The sequence below is a fragment of the Phascolarctos cinereus genome, unplaced genomic scaffold (assembly GCF_003287225.1).
Source record: "Phascolarctos cinereus isolate Bilbo 61053 unplaced genomic scaffold, phaCin_HiC Scaffold_7;HRSCAF=346, whole genome shotgun sequence".
NCBI classification, from domain to species: Eukaryota; Metazoa; Chordata; class Mammalia; order Diprotodontia; family Phascolarctidae; genus Phascolarctos; species Phascolarctos cinereus.
The window spans coordinates 185,603,408-185,630,963 of record NW_027556180.1 but is presented as its reverse complement, the minus strand read 5'-3'; the positions used below and the strand labels follow the sequence as shown (position 1 = coordinate 185,630,963).

Sequence of the window (27,556 nt, the reverse complement as noted above, 5' to 3'; positions counted from 1 at the left end):
AAGTTCAATGGGAAACAGACAAATGGGACCATTTTGGAATGAATGTGCTTGACTTGCTCTTATCAGAGCTCCTAATATGTTGTCAAACCAGAACATTCCTTCTTTCCTGTTTCTCTTCATCCTTCTTAGAAATATTAGAAGACTTTGTGTCTATGTACTTTTACACTGCATTTTTGTATTATAATCGTATCTTTACTTGCTTTATCCTTCCTACTAGATTTGTAGTTCCTTATTCATCTTCATATCTCCTGAGGCCCAGAATAGAACCTTTTACATAGTAAGTACCATAAGTGTTTGAGGAGTTGAATTTACTGAATTTAACTTGCTTGATGCCTGTGTTAGAGGTATATGCACCAACAGGCCTGGAGTTCAGCAGCAAAAAGTATAGTGATCACCTGATCCATCTATCTCAAGAAGTATGTTGGAAATGTCCTAAAAATGAGCTCTTGATATTAGCATGAAAGAGTCAAGGAAAGAAGATGGAAGAAGTTAAGATGAATTAAAGTAGTTTAGCAAAAACTAGGCTTTGTTCATTTTAAGTATGTTGGCCTTGGCTCTTCCAAGTGATTTCACTTGGATTCTTTCACTGGGACAAACAAAGACATCACGAATAAAGTACAGTTTACCTGTTTATTCCCAACAAACAGTGCCCAAAGGCTAAGTGGAAATGGAACATTTTGGGAGGTATTAATCCTTTGGAGATTAGGAGACCCACTTTGAGGTAATCATGCTAAATGACACCTTGCCTTCTTTTCTATTTCAAAACTAGTTTCCTCTATCAAGGGAAAGTTTGAGACCTTAGAAAATGCACTTAGCTGGTATAGGGATTTAAAGGATTTGGGTAGTTCCCTCCCCCTCTCCCCCTTTCTCTCTTTGGTAGTAAAGCCATCCCTAGAAATGATCCCTTCTTTGGTTTGTTTCTCTATCATGTATTACTAAATTCAGCTTAACCGAATGTTTTATCAGAGGAAAAACAGATGCTGGTCCTCCCTCTCATTCAATAAAGCCCAAATCAAGGACTTTTGTTTCCAGTATTTATGGCATATTTTGGTCTTCAGTTGTGGAAGAAAATTTCTTTAGGGGTTTTCAATTCTTATCTCAAGGCTGTTTACTGAATTTTAGTTAGTTTGCTTAGGATCGATGACCTCTATGACTTTTCGACTTTTTTTTTTTAAAAACTTCTGCAGAATACAAGCTGTAAACCAGGTCTGCCCCCCCTCCACTCCGCCAGTGGAGGGAAGGATGTTTACCTGAGCGCACTAGGTGAACCTGCAGAAACCAAAATATTTGAATAAATTTTATCTTCAGTGCACTGCTAAATTGTTAAATTACATCAGCATTTATTGTGTAGTTTGTCTTCCCTCTCACTTCTCCCCTACACCTCTCTCCCTCACCCCGGTTAAAAAAAACAAAACAAAATAACTATCAAGGTACACCTTGAAAAGCTAAAAACTCAGATAATTGTGGACTTACTCAGAAGTCCAAGATATTTTCATTGTTTCCTTCCTTAAGTACTTCCTTCCAGTTAAAACTCTTCAAAGGCCACTTAGATTCAAATCAGTTGAAGTAGAACCTCTTAGGCCAGAAAAAAGATGTAGCCCCCTTGGATTTCTTTCTTTCTTTTTTTAGATGGTTGTCAATAACTAAAAGTAGAAATAAAAACTTCGTGTGTGCCCTTACTTCCAGGGAAATTCAAAGCAACCCCTTCTCCCTTCTCCAGTTACAAAACTGAATGCGTTTATTTGTCAGAGTTTGAACCGCTACTCCCAGCTCCTTTTGGGGGTAGTAAAGTTGAGGAGCTGGAGGGGTGGGGAAGTGGGGGAAGGTAGAGTGCTCCTGGAATCGGTGACGAAAAGGTTAAGTAGGACCAGGGAAGATTTTTTTTTGAAGTCTTTGGCTGGGAGGTTCCATTTTTGAGGAAGGTGCGGGGGAGTTGAAAGCAGGGAAAGGGATGGGGGATGCCGTGCTCTTGTTAGCTTCGAATTTCCAAGCCAGGGCAGATCTCCTTGCACCGACTGCCTGGAGTTAGAAAATAAAAAAATAAAATAAATAAAGAGACTGCAGAAGTTGTTTGGTCGGCCTCGGGTGAGTCGGCTAGAGTAGAGAAGCAAGTACTGTGCGGTCCCTTTAAGCCGGCTCTGCCCGGGAGGGGAGGGGGCGATCTATCTTAGCCATCCGGACAGTTGGGGAAACCCACAGCCGACTGAGAACGCCTGGAGACAACGTGAGAGCCGAAACTTCAGACGCGGCGGAGCCCGGGAGAGACCCTGCGGCTGTGGCTCCCGCCCCCACTAGCATCCTCTTTACCCCCCGGGCTTGGAACGTAGGGGAACTCCGCGGCTTACCGCTGCTCCATTCGGGACCTTGCCCAGGAGCAACAGTCTGGGGGGACTGGAGGCTTGCGAGCATCGCCCCTTTGAAAGTTGGGGGGGGCGGCTCTTGCTCCTGTCCGGAGGTCTCAGTGGAGGGGGCGCTGCCTTGCCCGGGGCTGGGTGGGGGGCACAAGGCAGAGGGAGATGGTCCGGGCTGCACCGACCTGCGGCTGGGGGCGTAGCGGGGGCGTGCGTGTCTCCTCTGACCTGCGGCTCGCTCCGGTCCCCGCTGCATCCCCCAAGTGATGGGGAACCAGGGTGGAGACTGCCGTAGCCGCTGCACCGCCGCTGCACTCGCTCCTGTTTCTGCAGCCCTCTCCGGCGCACCAGCCGCCCGAGCTCGCCCCCTCTCAGCCTAGAAGGAGCCTCTCCGGGAGCTGCCGCCGCTGCCCTACAGGGCCAGTTGCAAAGCCGGCTCTCACTTAGCCAGAGGAGCACTTCTCCCCACCCCGCGGCCCCTCCAGGGGCTCTCCAAACCCCAACTTCTTGGCCGCTTCGCCTGCACTCGCCTCTGACTTTCGGTGGGGAGAGTCCTGACCGAGAGCTGGGCTTCTGGAAACTCTTCTTGGTGCGCTCTTTGTTGTCCTCTTTGGATGGTCCCTGGGATCATCGGGGCTCCTCCTCTGGAAAAGCCGGGACCGGAGCAGGAAACCAACCAACCCTTGGCAAGACTTTTGTTCTTCGAAAGGCTCGGGGAGCTTGACTAGAGAGGTCGACTTGTAGTTTCGGAAAACTCCTCGAGGATTAATCCACGTTGCTTATATTAAGCCTTTGTGTGTGTGTATGTGTGTGTGCGCAAGTGTTGTGGATTCACAAATTTGGGGGCATCGTTTTACCCCCTCTTGGCATGAGACTGTTTGCAGAAGCCACCCGAGGACAATGATCGCTGATTCTGCTCACTTTTATCTCTTTGGATTGATATGTCTCTGTTCAGGTAACTCATCTTTTATCTCAGTCCCAAAACCCCTTTGCATCCCTCCACCCTCCATTTATTTAAAAAACAGTAACCACAACCTTAACAGTACTTTTTCAGAGTCTCTAGGTTGTGGAAAATAGGTGGCTCGTCACCTGAAGGTTTTTTAATCATGCCTCCCCGTTTTCCTTTTTTTTTTTTAAACCGCCTCCTATTACCTCCCCCCCCCCCCGCATGTCCTAAATCTTTAGTAAAACAGAAGTCTGACCCTCTGGGTGGGAGGGGGGCGGAGGCGGTGGATGGCTGGTGCCAATCTCTCTGGATGGGCTGCTTGGTTTGATCTGCGGGTTGCTTTCTTTCTTAACCAAGAGCTTGGAAGAGAGGGGCGGTGTAGAGGTGCTGCTGGTAGACTTGTGGCCCCCTGAAGCCGATCCTCAAAGCCAGACGTGCCTCCTCTTCAGAGCAAAAGGGATTATTAGTCGTTGTTTTATGTAGCCAAAGTCTGTAATTAAAGCCTGATCAAGAAGAAACTGCAGGAAATAACTTCTTCCAATGGTAGTCGCTCTTCCTTGGCTGGGCTTAGAAATGCCCCAAATGAAAGGTACAGGTATTATGAAAGAAACAGCTGAAAGGGACTCCTCATTGGTGTGGTAAAGTTAAGGTCTCACTTACAATTTTTGAAGATTTTTTTAAAGTGATAATATCTTCCATGTGAAACGTTGGAATGTTGGGAGGACTATTCCAGGATTCTTTGGTAGTGAATTTTACTGTGTATTTATTGTCTGGCATTAGTTTTCTTACCCAAAGAAACTGGGTGGAGGGGAAAGGGGGAGGAAGGTAAATTTAGCTTCCAAATCCTCCCCTCATTTGATTCATTCTGGTATCAATGAAAAGTTTAAGGTTTCCTCCTTCAGAACTTTTTTGGGGGGTGGTGGTAAGAAAACACTATGTACGGAAAATACACCTCAGGGAATTTTTATAGTTATTTGTTGAACTTTAAGTTGTGTCTTAACCTTTGCCACAAACTTTGCATAATTAGGAAACAATTTTGAGATTTTGTAGCAACATTTTTTTGACCATCTTTTGTATTCTAACCAGTGATTTTACTTAAGCAAAATAATTTCTGGAAAATCAACAGAGTTCCCTACTGTTAAAAATCATCTAGTTGACTGCAAGAAAATCCCAACAACTTGAGAAATGTTTACTTATCAGAAATTGTATGAATGGTGGAGAGAAGTTAAAGGAGAACTACTTTTGCCAGTTGTCTCTTAAAAAATGATTTAGGGAGGTTAAGATGACAGTTGTACCCCTGTGCACAGGTAAATGGATTAAAATGTAAGTAAACTCCTTCATCTTAACCCACCTCCATTTTACCTTCTCTGTATAGTCCATATCTCTGTAGTTTGCTTGTCTGGATGTTTGAATAGGTTTATTTCCACCACTCTCCGGCCTGCCTTTCCTTCAACAAATATGCATATCAAAAGCGTCAAGATCTGATCTCTCTTATTTGCCCTTTCTCTTATGAGTCCCTGAGTTTAATTTATAGCTGCAGATTGCTTTGAGATTATTTTTAATTCACTTTTTCTGTTAAAGTTTATTCAAGTGTGTAAAGAGAAGTGTCAGTGTGATAAATGAATTGAAGGGGAGATTACTGAAGATAGGGGGATTAATGGTCATTAGTTACTGTTTGAGGTGAGTTTGTAAGTGTTGGGGCATCTTATCTGGCCTGTAGATTAAAGATAAGGTCACACTAATAGGGTATGGCTGATAGTGAATTCTGTGGGCTTGTGTATTTTGAGGTTCAGATTCAGTTTATTACATATTTACTATCTAATGGATATGTTTGTGATAGATATGGAATTTCCACATTTTTGTAACAGGATAATTAATTTCTTGATTTGTTTCCAATTTAATTTTCAAGTAAAACTCTCAAACATTTTTTTAAAGCTTTTTCCCATAATAGAGACTGTCTCATATTCTTGTCTCTTTGTAGGCTAGGTGTGTCTTTGTATTACATTTCATATGCAGCTTTTCATCCATCCGCCCGTCCATCCATCCATCTATCTATCTGTCTATATCTAAGGGCCCTCAAATTGCAAAATCAGAAAAGTACTAGTCTTTGGAGACTAATTAGTTGAACTGGTATGATTTCATAGGAGTTTGTTGTAAAGCAAATGTTGATGTGAATAAAACTTCTGGGAACTCAGAGAAGTGAGCAAAGTTGGGCGTGTCCAAAACACCTGGTCATTGAATGAATAGAAGTTTTGAAAGATTGTGTTTCATTCCTAACCCTAAGCACGACATCACAAGTCTGTCACTTGTTAATACAATGTCTTTAAGGGAAATTTGGTAAGCTTACATAAATCAAAATGCATTGAGGAGGTTAAGCATTTATAACAAGATGAAGCCTGTAAAAATTGCTATTAGACCTTCATTTTTCTTTCACAGTCTTCCATGAGAGTTCTTTAACAGTTTGTAAACTGTTTTGTAGTAGTTGATAGCATGTTAATATCTTGCTGAATGCCAAGTGGAGCATTGTGTTTAAAAGGGTGTGTTTCCCTTTTTTTCCTTTTTTTTTTTTCTTTTTTGGCCTTCAGTTTATTAACATAGTGCTGAAGCATATGGTATCTGTTTTTACTATGGAAAAGTAAGATTTGTTTTCATAGTGGTGGCCTACAAAAAGAACCACCCCACCCTCCCTCAACCAAACACCTGCTTTGATCATTTTATATATTTTCTTTATGGATGTCTACAATGAAATAAGTAAAACAACAACAAAAAAATTTACTCAGCCCCACAAAAAATAAGTGAGAGAAAAATCTGTGTGGTCTTTCAGCAGCTTATTATATGCATTTTTCCTTCCCTCTTCAAATCACTTTGCTCTAAGACTTGCTTTCAAGAGAAAAAGTAGTAACCCAGGATTGTGTTTAGGTTCAAACTTAAGATGTGGTCTGAATTTCAAATGCAGTATAAGCTTCTTGGCTTGGTCCTTTTCTCCTTTCCCTTTGACAAAGGGGCATTTTTTTTCCAAGGTTAGATGTGCTGGGAGTCATTTAATTTAGTCCCTGGGCAATTCTATTAGTTTGTGGTTGTTGTTGGTTTGTTTTTTTTTTCCTATTTTCCTCCCCTTCAACCCTCACCCCCCCGAAATATAACAAGCTTGCTAGAAAGTTTTAAAAGGCCGCTGAAGTTTTCTTGCTTTTCATGCTTTTGTTTGCTTCTGTCTTTTATATACCTGGAAAGAGAAAAAAGGAGAGATGCTAGTAGAGATCTTCTTGATTTCTCAGTAATGGAAACTTTAGTATACTAGGCATCTCTGAGTTTGACAAGGCCTTTGAAGCAAAGATACAAGTTACTTTTTTATTTGCAATGAATATAGTTTGGAGTTAACTATACTAGCAGTCTCCAGTCATGTCTCAAGTAGATTCATCAATTGTTAAATAAGGGGGTACTTTTTTTAAAAGCTAAGTTTATATCCAGAATGTATTTGAAGTTTTTCTCTCTTGGCCTCAGTATAGTAGTTATTTATTTTTCTTCTTCCCAAACCCTTATATTGAAAGAAAAGCAATTCCAAAATGTTAGCCTCATTGACTGAGGCAAAACTAAAGGCCCGTCTTCTTTCTAGACGTAGGTAGGGATGATGCATTTAAATGATAGAACTCTCTTTGGGGATATTCCCATTAGCCCCCCAATTTTAATAAATAAATAAGATGGTTTATTTGTAAAAATTACTAAAACTTTCAGTCAAAATAATTTGGGCAACCAATAGACTGTTGAGTAATGGATGTGTGGGAAGAGGAGAGTGCTCTATTTTCTTCTCTATGAAGAAGAAAAGTTGTATTTTAAAACTATATTACTCAAAATTTACTGTTCAGATGCATCATGCATGACTTTCTGACATACTTGCAAGGAAATACTGAACATACTAAACCTTTACCTGTAGGAGAAAGCTGTAGTCTCACATCCTTTTCAGTTTTTGCCTTGGAAAGTGAAAAACTTTTTTCATTCATAATCATTTTAGAAATGCCTTCTCCCTGAAAAGAGGAAGTGAACAATTGATAAGAGATTTTAGATGTGGTTGCAGTTACTGTTTATGTTGGTGTGTTGTAGTGATAGTCACTTGTAACTGGTTAGCCTTGTGCCTAATTTCTGTTCACATATGACTCACTTCATGGTTGGTGATCATGGTAGGGCTAAGCATTAAATACCTGGTTGACTAGCTGGTTGGAAACTACTTGAGCATAGCCTATAAAGTTGCTGTCCTGCAGAGATCAAAAGACCTCTTTTCTTTTCCATTTTGGATTAGTGTGGTTTCCTTTTCCTTTTCCCTCCAATCTTCAACTCTTTCCTCCCATTGCTGCTGTTGAAGTGTGTGTGGTTCTAGTGGTGGTGGGGATTTTCTGATGTGGCCTAGAAGATAAGCTTTGATCTTTTTTCCTTTTTTTTTCTTTTTTTTTAAGGAAAGAGTATTTTCACTGCTAGAAGGTTTTATGTTTCTTTCTTCAGGGAAAACTTCATCTTCATTTTACTCTAGGCTGCAAATCTTATTTTTGTGACTATTCCGTGGCTTCCAGAAATATTGTGATAGTATTGTTTCATACATAAACTAATATTTTTAACAGAAGTATTTTGATTATCAGACTTCATTTATGGAGAAGTGTCTTTACAGTATTCACATCTGTCCTTGGCTCAGAGCCTGGGAAGATTAATTGCATTATTTATTTATTTTAGGATATATTTGTGTGGAAGGTAAAGAGTTTCAGAAAAGGTACCTGGATCTTGAGTTTGGTGCCAAGTAGTCCACAATCTCAGTGCCTGTCATCTAATCTGACACTTAAATGAAGCATTAAAAGCACTACCAATAAACACAAGCAAATGTCAACTTCCTATTCTACAGAGCAGTGTGGTTTAGTATTAAGTGAACATGCATGTATTCTGGTGTGCCAACAGATGGCTTAATATGCATTGTGTAGAAAGAAGTAGTCTTTGATTCCCTAATAATAAAATGCATTTAAAAATCTGGTTATTTAGATCTTTGTGGTACTTATGTTTAAATGGAGCTCAAAGTTCTGGAAACACTTTTTAAAAAGCATGCTTTGCTGTTGGAGATCTAGCAAAGTTACTCTGACCTTAGTAAATATAAAAGCCCCTGTCCCCCAGTCTTGCTCTTACTTTTTTGCTCATTCTGTTGTATTCTCTTTCTCTCTCTCTCTCTCTCTCTCTCTCTCTCTCTCTCTCTCTCTCTCTCTCTCTCTCTCTCTCTCTCTCCTCTCTCTCCCTCCCTCTCCCTCTCTCTCTCTCTCTCTGACTTTGTCCCTATTAAAATATTTTATATTCTTAACTTCTGTATGGGCAAACTGTGAAATGTATAGAGTGCATTTTTTTATATGGACAGCCAACACATCCTAAGAGGGGTTTTCCAGGAAATCAGGTACACTTTCACTTTTTTTTTAGCTCAACATGAATAAAGAAGGTATTTTCACATTAATCAGTAGAAATTGTGAGTTATCGCCATTTAAAAAAAACTTCTAAAAAGATGTTTCAGAATTTTTAGGGATTTTTTTGATTTAATGGTATAGTAAGTAGTAATCATTTGTACATTAGGATTATAGAACTGGAAGGTATCTCAAATTTCTTTTAGTTCAACCCTGTCATTTAACAGATAAGAGGGAGGTTGTGAGTTGCTTAAAGTCATTTGGTAGTAAGATTTGAACCCATATTCTCTGACCCCAGAACCAACACTTTTCCACATACTACAAACTATGGCTATATATGTTTGTTAGTAATTGTTTCCCTTCTATTTTGGGGAAAAACAAAAACCAAAAGTAGTCTTAATGACAAACTCTCTACTCTTCCTGTATAAGTAATAGATATTAACTTTTATTAAAAATAATTGGGTGTCCAATTTCCAATTGACTTTAGAAAGGTTTGGAGTCTCATTTCCTTGAATGTTCCTTTTTTTAAATTAAAATTTTTGATGCATATTCCTTTAATGTCTTACTTGGATTTATACTGGTTATGTAATCCTTGGACAAGTCATTTCAACTGTCAGTGCTCTAGGCAGCTCTTGGAAGGTACAAAACTGCATTGATAGGGGAAGTTTGCTATCTGAAAGTAGCTATGCCAGTGAAATTCCACAGGTTCAATCTCTATCCACTCTTAAAAAAACCTCAAAAATGTGATCAGTAGTACATAAATTATGCTTCAGATTTCTGTTTCATTGGTATTTATACTTGACATTAAGTTTAAATAACTAATTTTGATTAGCAAGGTTTCATAATTCTAAAATTTACTTAACCTGAATGCAGCATTCTTTATTCAACTTCAAGTTATAGTAGATTTATTTGTGGGGATTTTAAAAAAGATATCTAAAATTTGACAAGTTTTGGATAACTAAGGACATTTTCAAGTTGGGTATATTTTTTCTGTTAAGAATTCATAAATAAGGTGCACACTGTTTTTGGTCACACAAGCCTAAGGTTGACTTTTAAAACTTTATTATTGATCATATAGATGAAGGAACCTCAGTTCATCTTGTTCAGTTCTTTCATTTTATACAGGAAAACTGAGGCCCACAGAACTCAAGTGATTTGGGATTATAGAATCATAAATCTAAAGCTGGAAGAGATTATCTCTCTCTCTCTCTCTCTCTCTCTCTCTCTCTCTCTCTCTCTCCTCTCTCTCTCTCTCTCCCTCTCCCTCTCCTCTCCCTCTCCCTCTCTCTCTCTCTCTCTCTCTCTCTCTCTCCCTCTCTCTCTCTCTCTCTCTCCCTCTCCCCCTTTCTGAGGCCCAGGGTGGTTGTGACTTGCCCATCATCCAGATAACAAAATAGACAAAAATACAGTATTTGAACCCATATCCTTCTGACTCCAAATGCTCTTTCCATTATACTATGGCAGTTTAGTTGGCAGCTTTAATCTTTCTGGAATTTTCATTAACATGATTTCCTTCCATAGAAGAAAATGAGTTAAAATTGTTTGCAAGTGTTAACTGTATACTTTGAGCAACCTTAAACTGCTTTAATAGCTTAGTGTAGGGGAAATAGTTTCAGTGACTCAGAGCTACTCAATGGGCTTATTAGCAAGTTGCCTAGTTAAGGTAAATTGGCTTATGAAATTAATTCAGTTAAATTCTGTTTAATCAGTGGGAGGTAGACTTTTAACTTATTTTCCTCTTCTCTCTGCAGAGAAGTAAGTTTCCTAGCAACATAGCTTCAAATTTGGAACTAAAGCCTGACCTAATTAGCAAATACATTTGGTTATGCTGCCAAAAACTTAAAAAGTAGAAGTGAACGAGGATGTAGGGAAAACTTTGGGGTTTGTGTATACAGATATACTAATGGAGAAGAATGTTCAAAATTATTCCATACTATACTAATGAGAAAATGTTGGTACTCATTCAGATGATACACCCTTGAAATTAATCTCATTTGTCTATTCATAAGCATATAATATGATTTTATCAGTAGAAATGACATTAAAGAAAAAGCATTAAGATTTGCTTTGCTGCTGCACCCTAAGGACCATGATACTTTTCCATTTAACTTGCAGCTGAAACTTTCCATATGTGTTTTTCCTCCCATGAGAATGTGAGTTTTTGAAAGTAGGGACTGTCTTTGCTTTCTGTTATATCCCCAGCATCATTTAGCACAGTGCTTTGTACATAGTAAACATGTAATAAACATGTTTTGTTTATTCATTCCTTCATAGATAACTGTGCTAAATATCAATACAACAGAACAAACCCATCAGTGCCATGGTATAGGGTGGGGGAAGGAGGGTAACAGCTTTTGTTCCAGTTCTGGTTTTTAATCAAAGTAGCCAAAGATGAAAAATGACATGTGGTTTTTAATACTAGCATATAGAAGACTTGAAGTATGCTAGAACTTAGGGAATATTCCCAATATTCCCAAGAGAATTAGTACAAACTCAAAATGATTAGACCTGTCTGCAAGTTGAATAAATCTGTTTAATATGATTTGGTAATATTACTTAAGTGCTTTTAATGTTTGAATATCCTAATGAATAAGTGGAAAACACCTTATTATCTCATCCATAGGGATAATGTATATCTAGTTGTAGAAAGGGTGAGGAAATGGAACTGAAAATACATATTGGTATTCTATGTTGGTAGAAATCACTTAGACTATAAGTAAGAAGGAGGAAACTTGTGTCCCCATAAAACATGTAAGGGTGTATACTGGTGCTGTATATGGTTTTTAAGGAGTTTGGTGCTATTCATTTTGTGTTATGAATTTGAGTTATACCAAGAACCAAATAGTTCAGTTTTCATTTGTTTACTGTTGCTTAGTAGTTGGCAATATAATATGGAACTTTATTACAGTGAATTTATTCAGAAGAATGGAATCTTCCTTTTAAGTAGGAAGGCATTTATAGTAGGATACAGCTTCTCAAGGAAATAGGTTTGTGAATTTTCTATTTCTTAAGTCTTTACTATACTGTATTTGCCATTATAAGTTTATTGATAATAAAAATATGTTTAGCAGGAGATGAATTGGTTTCTTGATTTTTATTTATCCTTTAAAAAACTATCTAGATTTTATAGAAAATAAAGAATATAGTTTTGTGGTTGATATATTTGTGCCAGTGAGATCTGCATGCAATCTGTAATAGCCATCAAAATCAGTTGTGTAATTGATATGCTTTCATAGATTGATGTGGTTGGTTTTTGAAATTTTATTTAGCTTTTCTGTACTGTTATTATAGAAGTATATCTGAATAGGAGTATATTACAAGTTCTTTGGTCTGGTTATTTTTTTTTAGAGTTAATCTGATAGTTTTTCAGTTCTCTCTACCCTCATTCACTTCCACATGTGTAGCCAAGATGCTTGGCTTCTATTCTAAAGCTGTATGGTATTTGGAACCTTATCTAAGAATCTTATGTGAGGTTTTCAGGACTTAAATGGAGTGGGGGTGGGGATTATTGTTTTCTGTTGCTGAAAGACTCTTTTCCCACTCCCTTATCCTATACCACCCAGTATATGTAATTGTCCTAAAAGGTACCAGATCTGCAGTTCTCCTTGATCTGAGCCACAAAACCTTTATATTAAAGAATATTATGCCTGTTTTCATAATGTTCATTGTTTGACAGTGCCTCACTTAAAAATTTAATGTAACAATAGCATTATCAACGTTTATCTTCATGCTGTTGATTATTTTCTCAGCTAAGCAAGAAGTTTTTGTATTATAATAATTCGAGTATCATTAAGTCCCTGTATAAGTGTGGTGCTATGCTGAATTCTTTTTTTTCTCCTTTTAAATAGTATTTTTTTTCAAATTACATGTAAAGACAATTTTTAACATTCATTTTTTAAGTAAAATTTTGAGTTCCAAATTTTCTCCCTCCCTCTCTTCCTTCTCTTGTCCCTAAGATAGTGAGCAATTTGATATAGTTTTTATATGTGCCGTCTTGTAAAATGTATTTCCATATTAGTTGCGTTGTGAAAAAAGAAACAGAACAAAAAAACATGTGAAAAAAATAAAGAAAGTGAAAATAGCATCCTTTGATCTGCATTCATACTCCATTGTTTCTTTCTCTGGATGTGGATAGCATTTTTCATCATGAGTCTTTTGGAATTATCTTAAATTATTGTATTGCTGAGAAGAGCTAAGTAAGTCATAGTTGATCATTGCACAATGTTGCTGTTACTGTGTACAATGTTCTCTTGGTTCTTCTCACTTCACTTTTCATCAGTTCATGTAAGTCTTTCCAGGTTTTTCTGAAATCTGCCTGCTTACCATTTCTTATATGTGCTTAATTCTTTACTGAATGAGTTAAAGATATAACCTTTAACATCTAGGAGCTTGTAATAAAAGCTATGAACATATCAAAATGGGATAAAGATTGAACAAGTATATACATGAATTAATGTTATTATAGTAGTAACACGATAAACAAATCAGAGGTTGGTGAAGAAAGTAGAGGATTGCATTTTTGAACATGACAGATAATCAGAGGGATTTGCTATTATTAGAACAATTTTCACGCAGTGAAGGGGAGAGCTCTTGTTTAGGTGAAAGTTGGGGAGGCTTACTTGGAAGGGAGTGATTTGAGAATTAGACTAATAAAATTAGATAAGATAGATACAGTAGAATCTTATTATATTTTGTTAATCCAGAGTTCTAGGTACACCATGGGCAAATATTTCTCCTGAATTGCAGTTTTATATATGAACAGTAAAGGTACTGTTAAATCCTATTTATCGAAGTAGCATAATGCATATAATTCTCAAATACAAGTTTTGAAAGCACTTGGTAAAATTTAAATGTTGTACTCTTATGATGTTACTATTATTAGCAAGACACATTTGAATGTTAAAAATAAAGGAAATTAAAAGGGATACATTTCCTAGTTATTCTAGAAGACACTTCACTTTATGAAAGAATTTGCTGTTGAACTCTTTAAAATATTCTGCTTCTCTTTAGCTTCTTTGGCATTTTTTTTTGTCCAGACCAGTGATTACAACAGTAGAAGGAACTCTTATCTATCTATCTATCTATCTATCTATCTATCTATCTATCTATCTATCTATCTTCTGTCTGTCTGTCTGTCTGTCTGTCTGTCTGTCTGTCTATTTATTTATTTGCTTTATTTGCTTTATTTATTTTTTGGTGAGGACAATTGGGGTTAATTAAGTGACTTGCCCAGAGTCACACAGCTAGTGAGTGTTATGTGTCAGAGGTCGGATTTGAACTCAGATCCTCCTGACTCCAGGGCCATCTAGCTGCCCTACGTCTTGGCATATTTAAAGTGATTTGTAAACCTTAAAGCTATATAGAAGTTCAGTCATTTTATTTATCATTTTTATTGTTGTTAACAGATTTGGAGCACAAATGCTTAAAGCTAAAAGGTTGGTCTCTCCTTTCAATTTAATATGTATTAGAACTGAAACTAAAGCAGTCGAAGTGGCTTTGGGCAGGTAACTTAATCTCTCACAGCCTAAATTTCCTTATCTGTAACATAAGGGGGATGGATCGGATGGCCTCTGAGGGCCTTTCCAGACCTAGATCTGTGGTCTCTGAAGTAAAGTGAAAATTGCTAGATTAACAAAGTTAATGATTTAGACACAACTTTTCAGGAAGAGATTTTTTTCATCACTTTTTCATCTCTCTTATATAAGGACTTCTAAAAAGTTGTAAGGACTTACTTTTTTTGGTGTGGTTGTTAAACTTTTTTTTTGTGCAATTAGGGTTAAGTGACTTGCCCAGGGTCACACAACTAGTAAGTGTCAAGTGTTTGGTCTGAGGCTGGATTTGAACTCAGGTCCTCCTGACTTCAGGCCTGGTGCTCTATCCACTGGGCCATCTAGCTGCCCCTAAACATTTTTGTAATGATAGAATGCATTTAGTTGCTGAAGCACAATTGAAAATCAAAAAAAACTCAAAAACCCAAACTAAAATAGGTACAAAGAAACCCTTACTTGGGGTTTTTGTTGAGACTGGACATCTACAGAAATATCCTAGCAAATCTGCTCATTTGAGGAAATGCCTAGTCCTTATTTTGTTTCCCTGTAAATTACAATGTTGCATTGAATTTTACTTTCTTTGACTCAGGCCCTGGGACACTATGACCCTGAGTCCCATTGTGGATCATTAGTAGCATTATTCATGTTAGACATACATCAGTGGCAGCAGCACTCATGTTAAATTTTAGCACTGCTGTTCATTTCTAATGTGAGATGCTTATAGACATGAGTCAGGAGAGAACATGTGAGGTCAAGGGAGGGGCAGTGGGAGAGGGCAGGAGTAACAATGTGCCTTGAGCAAGGAAAGCTGATTTATTTGAAGATGGAAAGCTGGAAGCTTGCTCCTTCATTTCATTGTTAATAGGAGACACGTTTAAAGGCTAGTGTTACCTTTTATGATAAACTGTTACCGATTAAAGGGAAAATTATGATCTTCCTTTTAAAAACTTCATTTCTATAGTTTTGGAAAAATATTATATGTCTCAATGCAGTGTGTTAGACTGTGGTAAGAACATGACATTGATGTCTCTTCCAAGCTTTACTAATTGTTGGAAAAAGCATAACTGTTTCCCCTCTTCTTGCCCCATATATAACTCATCTTGTATTTAACTTTCTTTTTATTAAGCTCACTGACTTGCCAGTACTATATTTCTGAGATTATATGATTTAATAAGACAATTGTAATATCCCCCCAAAGTCATTACTTATTGGAGAATTCCAGATGAGTAATCTCTAAACCTTGATTTTGGAAAGGGAATCATTGGAGGGAAAAATAGCTCCCAATGAACCTGGATTCTCAATTCACTGATTTAGAGGATGGGATGGGTCAGCTGTGGAGGGTGAAGATGGAAATTTACGTTAGACTGCTCATCTCCCAACTTGCATTGTAGTGTTTAGGAAAAAGAAAGTGTTGTCATGGAAAGATTTGTCATGGAAAAATGTGCAATTTTGCTGTACAGAGGAGCTGAGTTGTATGTATTTTGAGAGCTGAGCATGGTTACATTTGCCTCATCGCCTAAATATTAAGTACAGTCACATTGGATAGAATTTTGCTGGAAAGAGAATTGGACTTATGTGTGTGTGCAGAGGATTCAGAGTACTCAAACTCTTAACTGATCTTGGGAAAGTTAGAACGTCTTTGGACCTCAGTTTTGTCATTTGTAAAATAAGGAAATTGGATTAGGTGATTTCTAAGATCTCTTATAGCTCTCATTCATGTGTGATATGAGAGCAGCATAATTAGGAGCCTCATTTAATTATTGGCACATGGTATCTGAGGCATCAGATCATTTAATGTGGTTAGTGCTGACTTACCTAATTCCTTATAGTAGTCAAGGAATCATATAGTGAAATTATCTTGGGCAATGCCTGACTTTAGAACAACCTGTATGTAAAAACTGCTAATCCAGTTAGGAGGCCATGGTAACTGCCCTCAGAAACTCAGAGTTCTTAGAGGCTCTCTGGGTTTAAAAAGATACTGTGAAAAAGCGGGAGAAGTTTAATTGGGTACAAACTCCCAGGTAGGCCTGGCCTACCTACATGATTATGAAATATGAGAGCTGGATATATTTAACAGATCAGAAAATGAAGGGCTTGCTGAAGGTCATATGGTACGAACTTCAAAATCTCATTTTTCACTCACTTTGTTCCACTGTCTGAAATTCAGTCCAACAGACATTCTTTGGGATTTCACAAGCATCTTTTTAAAATTCAGATTCTTCTTCGAGGCATTAATCTGATTGAATTAATTTGCACCAAGTCTAGCCCAAATAACTGACTGAGAGTTTCTTTGAGAGGATAGGAATTTTGACAAAGAGTGGTGTGTAATTCTGGAACACTTTGCTTTGCTTCTAGAGTAGAGATGATGCAATTGAGAGTTTTAGAGAAGGGATCATAAAGAACCTGGCAGAAGTGCATCAAGAGATAAGAAATGCAGAAATGAAGGTAGAAGGTGTCAAAGACAAACTTAATCTGTTTACAGTTTTTTTACTGGAAGACTGACCTATCTGGGAAAAGGGAATGAAACCCTGCTTCCTCCTTCCTGCTCTTTTGGATTCCTAATTGTTTAAAAATTGGTGACTACCTATAGTTTTTTCTTCCTTCTATTTTTTAAAGGGTGAAATAAAATATATGGATATACATTGGTGACTTCAGGAATTACAGTACTTATTATTCTGCTCTGAGAAAATGCAACACTTCAATGGAACACTTTTAAGTATTTATTGCCAAACCTTAATGTAAGTGGTTCTTGTGTATATTTCACTTTTGCTTCTAAAAAGCAAAACTCTTATTTTCTGTATAGGAAAGAAGTAGTGTGTTTTTTAAAGTGGTAGCATTTGGCAGTGGGAGTAAGGACATAGCAAAGAATACACATTCTTCTTTCTTTGTCTTACTCTTTCATAACTTTTGCATGAATCAGCCCCATTTATAAAGCGTTCACACTAGTTTTCTTATCATTAAGCAGTTGGTAGTCTGCTACCATGTTAAGAATACTGAATTTGTAGTCAGAGGAATTAGGTTCAAAATCTGGCTCTGTCACTTCCTATGTGACCTCTCTAGGCCTCAATTTCCTCATCTGTAAAATGAGGAGGTTGGATTAGATCTGGGCTTCTTAAATTTTTTCCATTTTCAAGGCCTTTTCTTTCAAGAAATTTTTACACGAATTTATAGGTGTATAAAATAAACATGTAAATTAAAAATTTACTGATAATGAATCAAAAGGAAATTTATTTTAAAACAGTTCTTTGATATACATATAATTTTACCATTTATTAAAGACGAAATCAAATTTGCATAGTAATGAGATGGATGTGCTTGTTTATTTTTACATAAAGAATTAAATCTTGGCAGAATATTTGATGCTGCAGGATGTAGAGCATCTTCAGTATTTTTCAGAGTTGACTGATATTTTGATTTTATAATCATCAATGCTGAGAATGCTGCTTTGCATAAATACGTAGTACAAAATGGCAGAAGTATGTTTAGGGCCAGAAATTGTTGGAAGTTCTGTCCTAATCCCAAGCCAAAATTCCCTTAATAATTTTTAGGAAACTCAAGTTTTAAACCTGTGTTGCTTGATAACTTGGCAAATTATTCTTGAACTTTTAATGGCAGATGACTGATAATTTTTATTTCAATTGAGTGTGGTTTATGAACCCAACTTAGTTTTTTAGAATCAAAATTTGAAGGGAAGTATTTCTGAAATTATGTCTCCAGGCACTTCAGATGATCAATTATAACTCTTACAATTAAATCTTTAGGAAGGTTATTTTCAATTATAAAATCATCTGTAGCTGTAAACATTTCTAAAGACCATTTTCTACCCTATTCTTCCATATGTTAACTTTTTTAGTAAAACTTTCAATTTTTATCTTTTAGCATATGTGTGTTACAATTTCTTTCCTTGACATGTCTAAATCATTGAGTTTTTTGAAAATATCCAACAAATAACACAGTTTTGAAAGTCATGAAAAAAATTAACAAAATCAGATTTCTGCTCAGTCAAAAATATAACAACTTCATGTTTAAATTTAATAATCTTTTTTAAACTTCACCCTCTTGAGAGCCACCTTACCTCTACATGTAATAATAAGCTTTAGTAGTCAGAATCTGTCTCTTCCAAAGATTTGAAAACAAACAGCTGTTTAAGGGCCCAGCTTTTAATGAAGTTAATGATTTTGATAGCATCTCGAAGCACAAACTGTGGTGATGTTTCTTTTGGCTACAAGTGCCTCCCAATAAATCATGCAGTGAGTAAAAGTGATATGTATATTGCCAACAGCTTTAAGTTTTGCTACAGATCCAACATTCTCTCCCATCATTGCTCCAGCACCATCTATACAGACTCCAATGCAATTTTTCTACTGTACACCTTCATTTGTGAAAAATTCACTGACTTTAATATATATATCTTTCCCTCTTTGTGCCCTTCCAAAGGTGACAAAACAATAATTCCTCATGTATGCTTCCTTCATAAAAATATCTTACATAAAGTGACAGTTGTGCCATGTTAGAAATATCAGTTGTTTCATCCAACTGAATTGTGAACTTTGGGCAGCCTTTAAGCCTGGTAATAAGCTGCTGGAATTGGTCATTACAAATTTCAGAAATTCTTCTGGAAACAGTATCATTTGATAAAGGAATTTTATGAATTTCATCCCTATACTTTTTCCCATGAACTATTTCTGACATTTTAATAGCAGCAGGTAACACAAGGTCTCCTATCATGTGGGGCTTTTTAGTTTTTGCTATTAAATGAGAAGTTTTTGTAAGATGCAACAAAATACTTTTCATTGACAGTAACAAATTTCTCAAAGCATTGCTTTTCTTTATTTGAAGATTTTAAAAGTCATTCAAAATATTCCTTTGGTTTCTCATAGTATGCTGCAGGCTTGATATTAAGGTGTTGTTTTAGTTTGACTGGTTTCATGCTTTCTGCAGCCAAAACTTCATTGCAAATTAAGCAAAGAATTTTTTTCGCACCATCATCATTATTAGAAATAACTCTGTATTGTAAAAATGATTGGACGTATTTTCTTTTTCTTGTCTATTCAAGTGTACTACAACTTGGTAGCAAAGACTCTGCCTCATTGTCATCAGCATTTTTACCTCTTCTGTCTAAATTTAGCCACATATCCATAACTGAAAAATATTTTGTCCTAAAATATAAATGAATATTGCTAACAGTTTCTCAAATAAATACTAGCTTTAGTTTATGAAATTAAATTTTTGTGCTTAATTTTAAAAATTAATGTTGACAGTAACACATACAACTGTGATGGTAACAAAATATTAAATGGCTTTTGTCTTTACTAGCTATAATTAAACACATTTCTGTAAAAGGAGATAACAACATTTAAGAAAATTGAACATTCTAACATAACACAACCCAAAGATATACTAATTTGACACTTACATGCTGAGGAATGATGGTAGGAAATATTAAAATACTAAAAATATTAAAAATTATCAAATAAGGAAATATTAAAAATTTTTTATTTTCCATAATTATGTTTCTGTAAGAGCAGAAAACTGTGTGTACAGTAAAAAACACTGCAATTCATAATATACAATAGTCTTGAATCTGAGCCGAGGTGTTTCTGGCAGTATTTATTGGCATTGCATGGCATGATGGCATGAGCAGTGCAAAGTATACTTGTTGTACGTTCAGAACCAAGGCTGCAAGTGAAGTTATGTGATGAAACATGGGCAAGCGTTGCCAGAAACACCTTGGGTTCATTATGCGTTTGATTTAGAATTAATTTTAGGCCATTGCGTGTTCAGAAACCTTTTACTGTTGCCATATTTTTCTCAACCCCCACATTAAGTTATAGGACCCCATGTGGAGTCGAGACCCACAGTTTAAGAAGCTATTGATTAGATAACTTCATGAGGTTCTTCCTAACTCTAAATTTAGAAATATACGTTTCTGCCCTTTGTATTTGATGTTTGTTCAAAAAATGATAAACTCTTATAGCCTATAATAAAGGGAAGGAAATACTTTTTCCAAGAAATTACATTTTAATGTGTTCTAAAGCCAAATGAATCTGTTCAGGGGACTCTTTTCTATCTAGGTAGCATTGGTTTTTTCCAGCAGTGTCAGTTTTTGAAAATGACTGTTTTGACTCAGCTTTGACTGTTGTAATGATGTTTTGATTCAAATATATGACTTCATTTTAGAATTTGGAGTGAGAGATGACTGTAGGTCAATCCTGTTGATCTACTTTTAGACTACTCAAGTCAATAGTGACTGATAGAAGATATTAAATAAATAATACTAAACAAAATCCAAACTCTATTAAGGTGGCAGTGAAAAAGAGTTGGTGTAGTGAGTCTATTTTTCTCTGAGTAGATCTGCCTTTTTTTCTGGATGTTATGGATCACTGAAGAGACAGATAAGAAGTGAGGACACAAAAGCTGAAGGAAGCCTGAGGTTAACTTACTTTCCTCTGTGAGTCAAAGAAACATCATAGAGGACTTTTATCAATGATGTCCAAGTTCTGGGGGTTATAAAGAATGGCAAAGTGGATATCATTAAGGAATCTTTTCTTTATTCTTTCACTTTATTTCCGCTCTTTTGTTTCTTTATTACCTCTATTCGATCATTTCCCAGACTCATTCCATCAGCAGTTTTCCCAGGTGCTGATATCCTCTGATTTCACATTATGATTCTCTCCTTTCCAGTCCCACCTGAATTGTGTGTGTATGTATATATACATGCATATGTATATTTTTAACCATCCCTGGCTCTTTCCACTTACCCTACTTCCTGCCACTAAAACTTCCCTTATAAAAAAGTATATTTTAGCAAAACAAACTAACTCATTGACCATATCTGACAAAATATTCATTATTATGCCACCTGCAGTCTACCACCTCTGAGGGGAAGGCTATTATTTCCCTATTTATTTCAATGTGTCTGTTGAGAAGAGAGGCATGCTTCACTGTTCATGCTCTGAAGCCAAGGTTGGTCACAGCATAGGTCCAAGTTCTGATGTATTTCTGTGCTGTTTTCTTTTACGTTATTGTAGCCACTGTATAAATTGTTTGCTTGATTCTATTCACTTGGCTCTGAATCAGTTTATACAAGTTTTGAATTTGTTGATATAAAGTTTCTAAATTTGTAAAGTTCCTAAAGGCAGACTTATCACAGTTATTTGAATATATAGACATATTGAATCTATAATATGCATGTCTTTAAAAATATAGGGATTTTCAAAGTGTTCTTGGCGTAGGCATAAAATATTTGTGTTTTACAATGACTTAGGGATTTAAAGCTGAAAGAAACTTTATTGGTCACTCAGTCGTTTGCCATGTTTAACACATGAGGAATCAAGTACAGAGATTTGAAGAGACTTCCAAGTTTACACAAATATATAGTGGCAAAACTAGGACTGGATCTCTTGATTTCTACGTCTGTGCTAATTGCAGGCTGCCTTGATGTTAGCAATAATAGCATGATATTTGCTCAACCAGGTCTTCTGATGAAGTACATAATTGGTTTGGTAGAGTTCTTCCTCACCCACCTTTCATGAGTAACATTCCAACTTTCTTTGTTTTTGTAATCTCAAGACAAAGGGATTGTAATTCTAGTACCTGACTTCATTGAACTCAATCTCTTTCAAATTTCTAAATCCGATAGTCTGCTAAGTACACTGGAACTCTGATAATGTGCTATTCAATATAAAGCAAGATGGTAGGCCCATCTTGGATACAATACAAGGGCTTTAATTACTGATCTGTTCGGAAGTAACTTTATGGTAATTAAAGGTAATTATAAAGAAGGGACAGGATTAAATAAAGATTAAGATTTCTTAGAATTTTTGCACTTTGGGAGACCTTGAAAGCACAATCAGAATTGATAGCTATCAAGATATTTAATTCATCTTAACGATGTGGAAGGTGTTCATTGACCATATACTTTCTAGGGATACTGAGAGTATGGTGGGGAAAAGCAGTCAGGCTACAAACACCATAAATTTTTAGTATATCTCACAGTCTTTATTAGTTTTTGATCTTTCTCTAAGCAGACAGCTTATGAATAGGGCTCTGATGGTGTGAGTATATAAATGTCTGGGAAATATCTATAAACATATGATGTGAATTCTTACCCTTATTAGGATTTTAATGGCTGAGAATTAAAGGGGAGATCATTATGCTTTTCATTGAGACAGTGAAGGGTGATTAACTCTGGGTTCAACCAGTGTAATTTTAGAGGCTACAAATGTTGTTACAAGTCAGGTTAAGGTTTAAAGGTGAAAGTATAGTGAATCTTGGCTGAATGACTTTTACAGCTTTAAGTTAATGTACACAAACAAAGAAACTCTTGTTTTCCTTTCATTATGTGCAAGGAACAAATGACCATTTTAGAAAGAGTGAATTTTTTTTTAGGTCTGCAGTAAATTTTATGGGATTTGGGGGGTTAACCTATTGAATTCTTATTTCAAATGAAAAGTCCTATTAAATATAGTAGTTTTCTTATCATTGTGGTGTGGACATTTTAGACTAAATGTGTTTGTTGCCTGTGGAGAGTTTAACAAATGATATCAAGAAATGTAGAATTATAGATTTAGGGCTGAGAGGGATTTTAGAAGACATTGAGTCTAACTTTTTATTTACAGATAAGGAAACCAAGGAACAGAAAACTTTAAGTGACTTGCTCAAGGTCAGACAGGTAGCAAGTGTGTAAGGCACAGTTTGAATCCAGATCTTCCTGACTCCACATCCTTTGAGTTATCTACTACCTCCACACTTCCTCTAGCTAGTATGAATTTTTAAAAAGGTCTTTCACCTTACTGTAGTTTACAGTTTAAACTCTTTTTGAGGGACTTGAGGTGGGAAGGAGAATAGCTGTTTTTCATGACCATGTGTTCCATACATTCTGTTCTCCAAGATAGGTGTCAAACACAGGCCACTAGTCACATGTGGCCAACAACACTCCCAAGTACTGCCAGAACGAGATTAAAATGTAATTAGGAAATATTGAGCAAAATAAATAAAAATACAATAAAACACAGGTACATTTTAAAAGTAAGTCACTATGTGGCAAGCAGAGATTCTTACGTATGGATTAGGGGTCCCTGTTTCTATTTCAATTTGACGCTGCTGTTCCAGGAAATGCTTCCAGATTTTTACTTTTCACTTAGATAATTTGATCTGTCCTTTTCCTGTCCACTAGTTAGTCCCTTTTTCTTGATGTTGGATTTAAATGTTAGGGCAATTAGATTTAAGTAAAACAGTGGTGTTTGAAAGCCTGAAGTTGCTCAAGATGCTGGAGAAAAGGGACTAAAGGCTAAATTATCTTTTAAAATGTGTTCACCTATCTTAAAGCAAATAGCATAAGTAGTTATTTAGAATATTTGTTTGGTTTGAATGCCTAGGTTCTATGCATTTCCTTAGATTTTACAAAGCCTCTCATAGTTCTTAAGTTAGTATAGAAAACTCTAGTTTTCTTTCTATATTTTTTTGAGAATAATAGCCTCAGCTATATTATCCCCTTGAGCCCCTATAATATTCATGATTTTTGTTATATAAACCTTTTGAAGAAGTACACTTTCTGTCTATATAGAACTGGATCTTGTAGAAGGAACATTTTAGTTTAATAGTTTTACAAGAATACCTTGAAGAATGTAGGGGACGTTTTGTTTTTATAAAAGTGGAATAGTTTTGACTGCATTGAAGCAATGAACTTAAAATTTGGAATTAACAATAATAGACCAAAACAACAGCTTTTAGTTTAGGTAAATGGCCCTTAAACACAGCAGCCCCCTTTAACATCATTAAAGTTGTAAAGGTTTGGGGAGGATGAGTGTACTCTGTTTTTAGAGGTCAGGATGGAAATGCAAGGTCAGGGCTTTGCACTTAGCATTGTACAAACAAAGTCATGCCCTGGTAGGTCAAAGAACTGCTTGGATTAAGGTGTTTTTTTTTTCTTTTCTGTTTGTCTTTTGGCAGAGAGGTAGATAGACATGAGCTAAAACATTGGCTTCATATCATTGCTTAAATGTATACTCAAGAGTGAGTAAATGAAAATGAAAAGAAAAGACTCAATATATAGTTTGTCTAAGAGTTAAATATGAAGAAGTACAATCTTTTAAAAATTTTGGTTGTAAAGTAAGTGTGTGTGTGTGTGTGTGTGTGTGTTTTTCCCCTGAGAAATAAATTATTGTAATACCGTTTTTATTTTTGGCATACCACTTATCTGGAGAGTTCCATTTCTGTTTTTCTCCTGAATTTGGAACCTGTGGGATCATTAATTTGGAGATAGAAAGGACCCAGGTCATCCAGTCAACCCCTTCATTTAACATTTGATGAAACTTACCTCTATACCACCAAAGCATTATATCATTGTTATTATTTGGGTTCAAGTGTACCTTTTGACCCATTACATACTAATTGTGTGTCACCTGGCTTCCTCCTGTCGAGGGCAATTATCTGTAATCATAAGTTGCCAGATAGTTGCTGATCTGTCATTTTACAGGGAGTTTTCCTCTTCAGGAGCTCCTTATGATAATGAAATCACTAACTATAAGTCTGAACTATAATCACTGAACTATAAGTCTAAAATAATGATTATTGTCAGGTACTAATAAAACTTTTTTACATGTCACATGTGATATGGCAGGTCTTGTCATAAAGAAAGTTGAGGATAGCAACTACATGCAATATAAGTATTTGACCTGGAGTGTTGTGGCACCATTGGTCAGCTTTCTTCTTGATTTGATTCTCTATATTATGAGTCAAGTCTTCTCTCATATTTTCAGTTCAGTTTCTAATCACTAATGTGGGCTAGAAGGAGACGAATTGTTTCTTATTCATCTTTAATTCTTAATATTTATTGAATTTAGGAATGAGTGACTGATGCTCTTTCTTTGGACTCTGAAATAGTTGTTAGGTGTATATGTGTTTTGGAATTGTGATCGTTGTCATAGGTCGCATTTGGTAAGGGTTCTGTGAACTGTTCAAAATAACGATTTTAAGTGCATGAAATAAAGTATATAAGATTACAAAGGATACCAGTTGCATAGTTATCAAGATATTAAAAAAAGTTCAGGTACACCAGGTTAAGAATCTCTGACCTAATGTAAATGTAAAGCCTATATCAAATTGTGCGCCGTGTTGGGGAGGGTGGGGGGAGGAAGGGGGAGAAAAATTTTCAACTCAAAAGCATATAGAAGTGATTGTTGATAAATCAAAATAAATTAGTAAAATTTTTTAAAAAAAGAAAAAAAGGTAGAACAGGCACAATGTTTCACCACGCTAGAAAAGATGAATAAAATAGAGCTAATTACCCTCTAATAATAATAAAAAAAAGAATCTCTCACCTAATAAATAAAAAAAACCTATGATTCTCCTCTCATGCTCCTGAATTATATTATCCATTTTCTTTGCAGCTGTATGGTTTTGGCAAAAGAACTCTTCTCTGTCCTATTTAAATGCTGAAGGAAAAAAAATCAACAACTTGCATTTTAGAATAATAGTTTGTAAGCAGGTTGTTCATATATTATTCCTGGACAGCATACTAAAAAGCAGAGACATCACCTTGCCAACAAAGGTCTGGATAATCAAAGCTATGGTTTTTCCAGTAACAATGCATGGCTGAGAGAGTTGGATTGTAAGGAAAGCTGAGTATCACAGAATAGATGCTCTCAAATTGTGGTGCTGGAGAAAACTTTGGAGAGTCCCTTGCACAGCAGTGAGGTCAGATCAGTCAATACTTAAAAAAATTAATTCAGAGTGGAGGTGCTAATATTGTAGTAGCCATTTTACAGTTGAGGAATTAAGGTGAACTAATTAATGGCTAGTAAGTGTCTGACACTATATTTGAACTTAGGTTTTCTTGACTCCAGACCCAGCATTTTATCCACTGTACCACCTGTTTGTCATTCAGTTGTTTGACATGTGTCCAATTTTTTTGTGACCCCGTTTGGGTCTTCTTGGTAAAGATACTGGAGTGGTCTGCCCTTTACTTCTTCAACTTATTTTACAGATGAGGAAACTGAGGCAGAGTTAAGTGACTTGCTCAGGGTCACACAGCTAATAAGTGTCTGAAACCAGATTTGAACTCATTAAGATGAGTCTTTCTGACTCAATGCCTGGCACTCTATCTACTGCTACATCTAGCTGCCCACTGTGCCACCCAGCTGCCACTAATGGGGAGAGACATGTAAATAAATAGGCATGTAAAAAACATGGGTGCATGCAAAAAACATAAAAAGCTGATAAAAGGCAACCTTGGAGAGGAAGGCATTAACAGTTGGGGGAATTAGAAAGGTCTTATGTAGTAACTACCTAAATTGAGTCTTGAAGGGTACTTACTGTCTTGAAGAAGGTTGTTCAGGTTGGTTTGTTATCTCATGTTTGGAATTAGAATGAAATGAGACATTTGTCATCCATCTAACAGATAACAAAATGAAATTTACTTCACCATTGAAAGGGAAGGATATTCAGGGCAGGCAAGGAAGTTCATTCAGAATAAAGCTTTGATTCAGCTGAGCTAAGCTATTGCTTATTCTTCTTATCTTTGGTCAGAGGTCTGAGGGAGGAGTTCCAGCTCCTTTATGAAGGCAGTTTTTATATAAAGCCCACCAGTTAGCCATGTTGTGGCATGAGTTTTAGTCCCCTGAGCAATCAAATTTTGAGGATAGTTTAAATAGCTATTGAGGGAAAAAAAACCTAGCCTAGCCTATATGGGATAGGGCATTAGAAAAATGCCTAGCCTATAATGCAGAGCATTAAGAAATATTGCTCCTGTTGCATACGGATTCAGAGGGTGGAGTTGAAGAGGAAGGTATAGGTTTATTTATACACATGTGAGGGTGATTCTCCTCTCCCTTCCCCCTCCCCAGTACTTTGAGAGAGGAAAGATTCTTGGAAGGGGAAGAATATGAATTTCTGGATTTAATTATGAACTCTACCACATAGACTGTTCTTCAAATCGCTTAATACAGAACCTTCTCAAGTCACTAAATATCTATCCAGGATTTGACCTTTGCCAAACAAACTCATTAGATTTGTTAAAGACAGCAAATATTAAAATGACAAGCAGGGTTGTTAAAAAAAAAAGCCCATGTTATCTCTGCTACCTTAACTACATAAGAAAACTTTCTGAGTAAATCAAACAATTAGAACAAGGGTGAACAGATCTTATATATCTCCTTGAATCACTCGAAGTCATGATTATTTCCTAAGCAATTTGTATAAAAGGAAGAAGCTATCTCAGAACTGAGGTGAGGGTAAGGGAAAGAGTCCAAGGCTTTGGATCTGAGAGATCTGAGCAGGCATGGC

At 36.3% G+C, this 27,556-nt stretch overlaps 1 protein-coding gene across 1 annotated transcript in view; it reads left to right on the top strand.

The window, feature by feature from the left end:
- Positions 1-2,558: 2,558 nt before the first annotated feature.
- Positions 2,559-27,556, top strand: part of ROBO1 (roundabout guidance receptor 1) — a 480,872-nt gene continuing 455,874 nt past the window's right edge. The window contains exon 1 of the mRNA XM_078147422.1: positions 2,559-3,306. Coding sequence (XP_078003548.1) covers positions 3,156-3,306 — 151 coding nt within the window. The 5' untranslated portion in view covers positions 2,559-3,155. The remainder of the gene's footprint in view (positions 3,307-27,556) is intronic.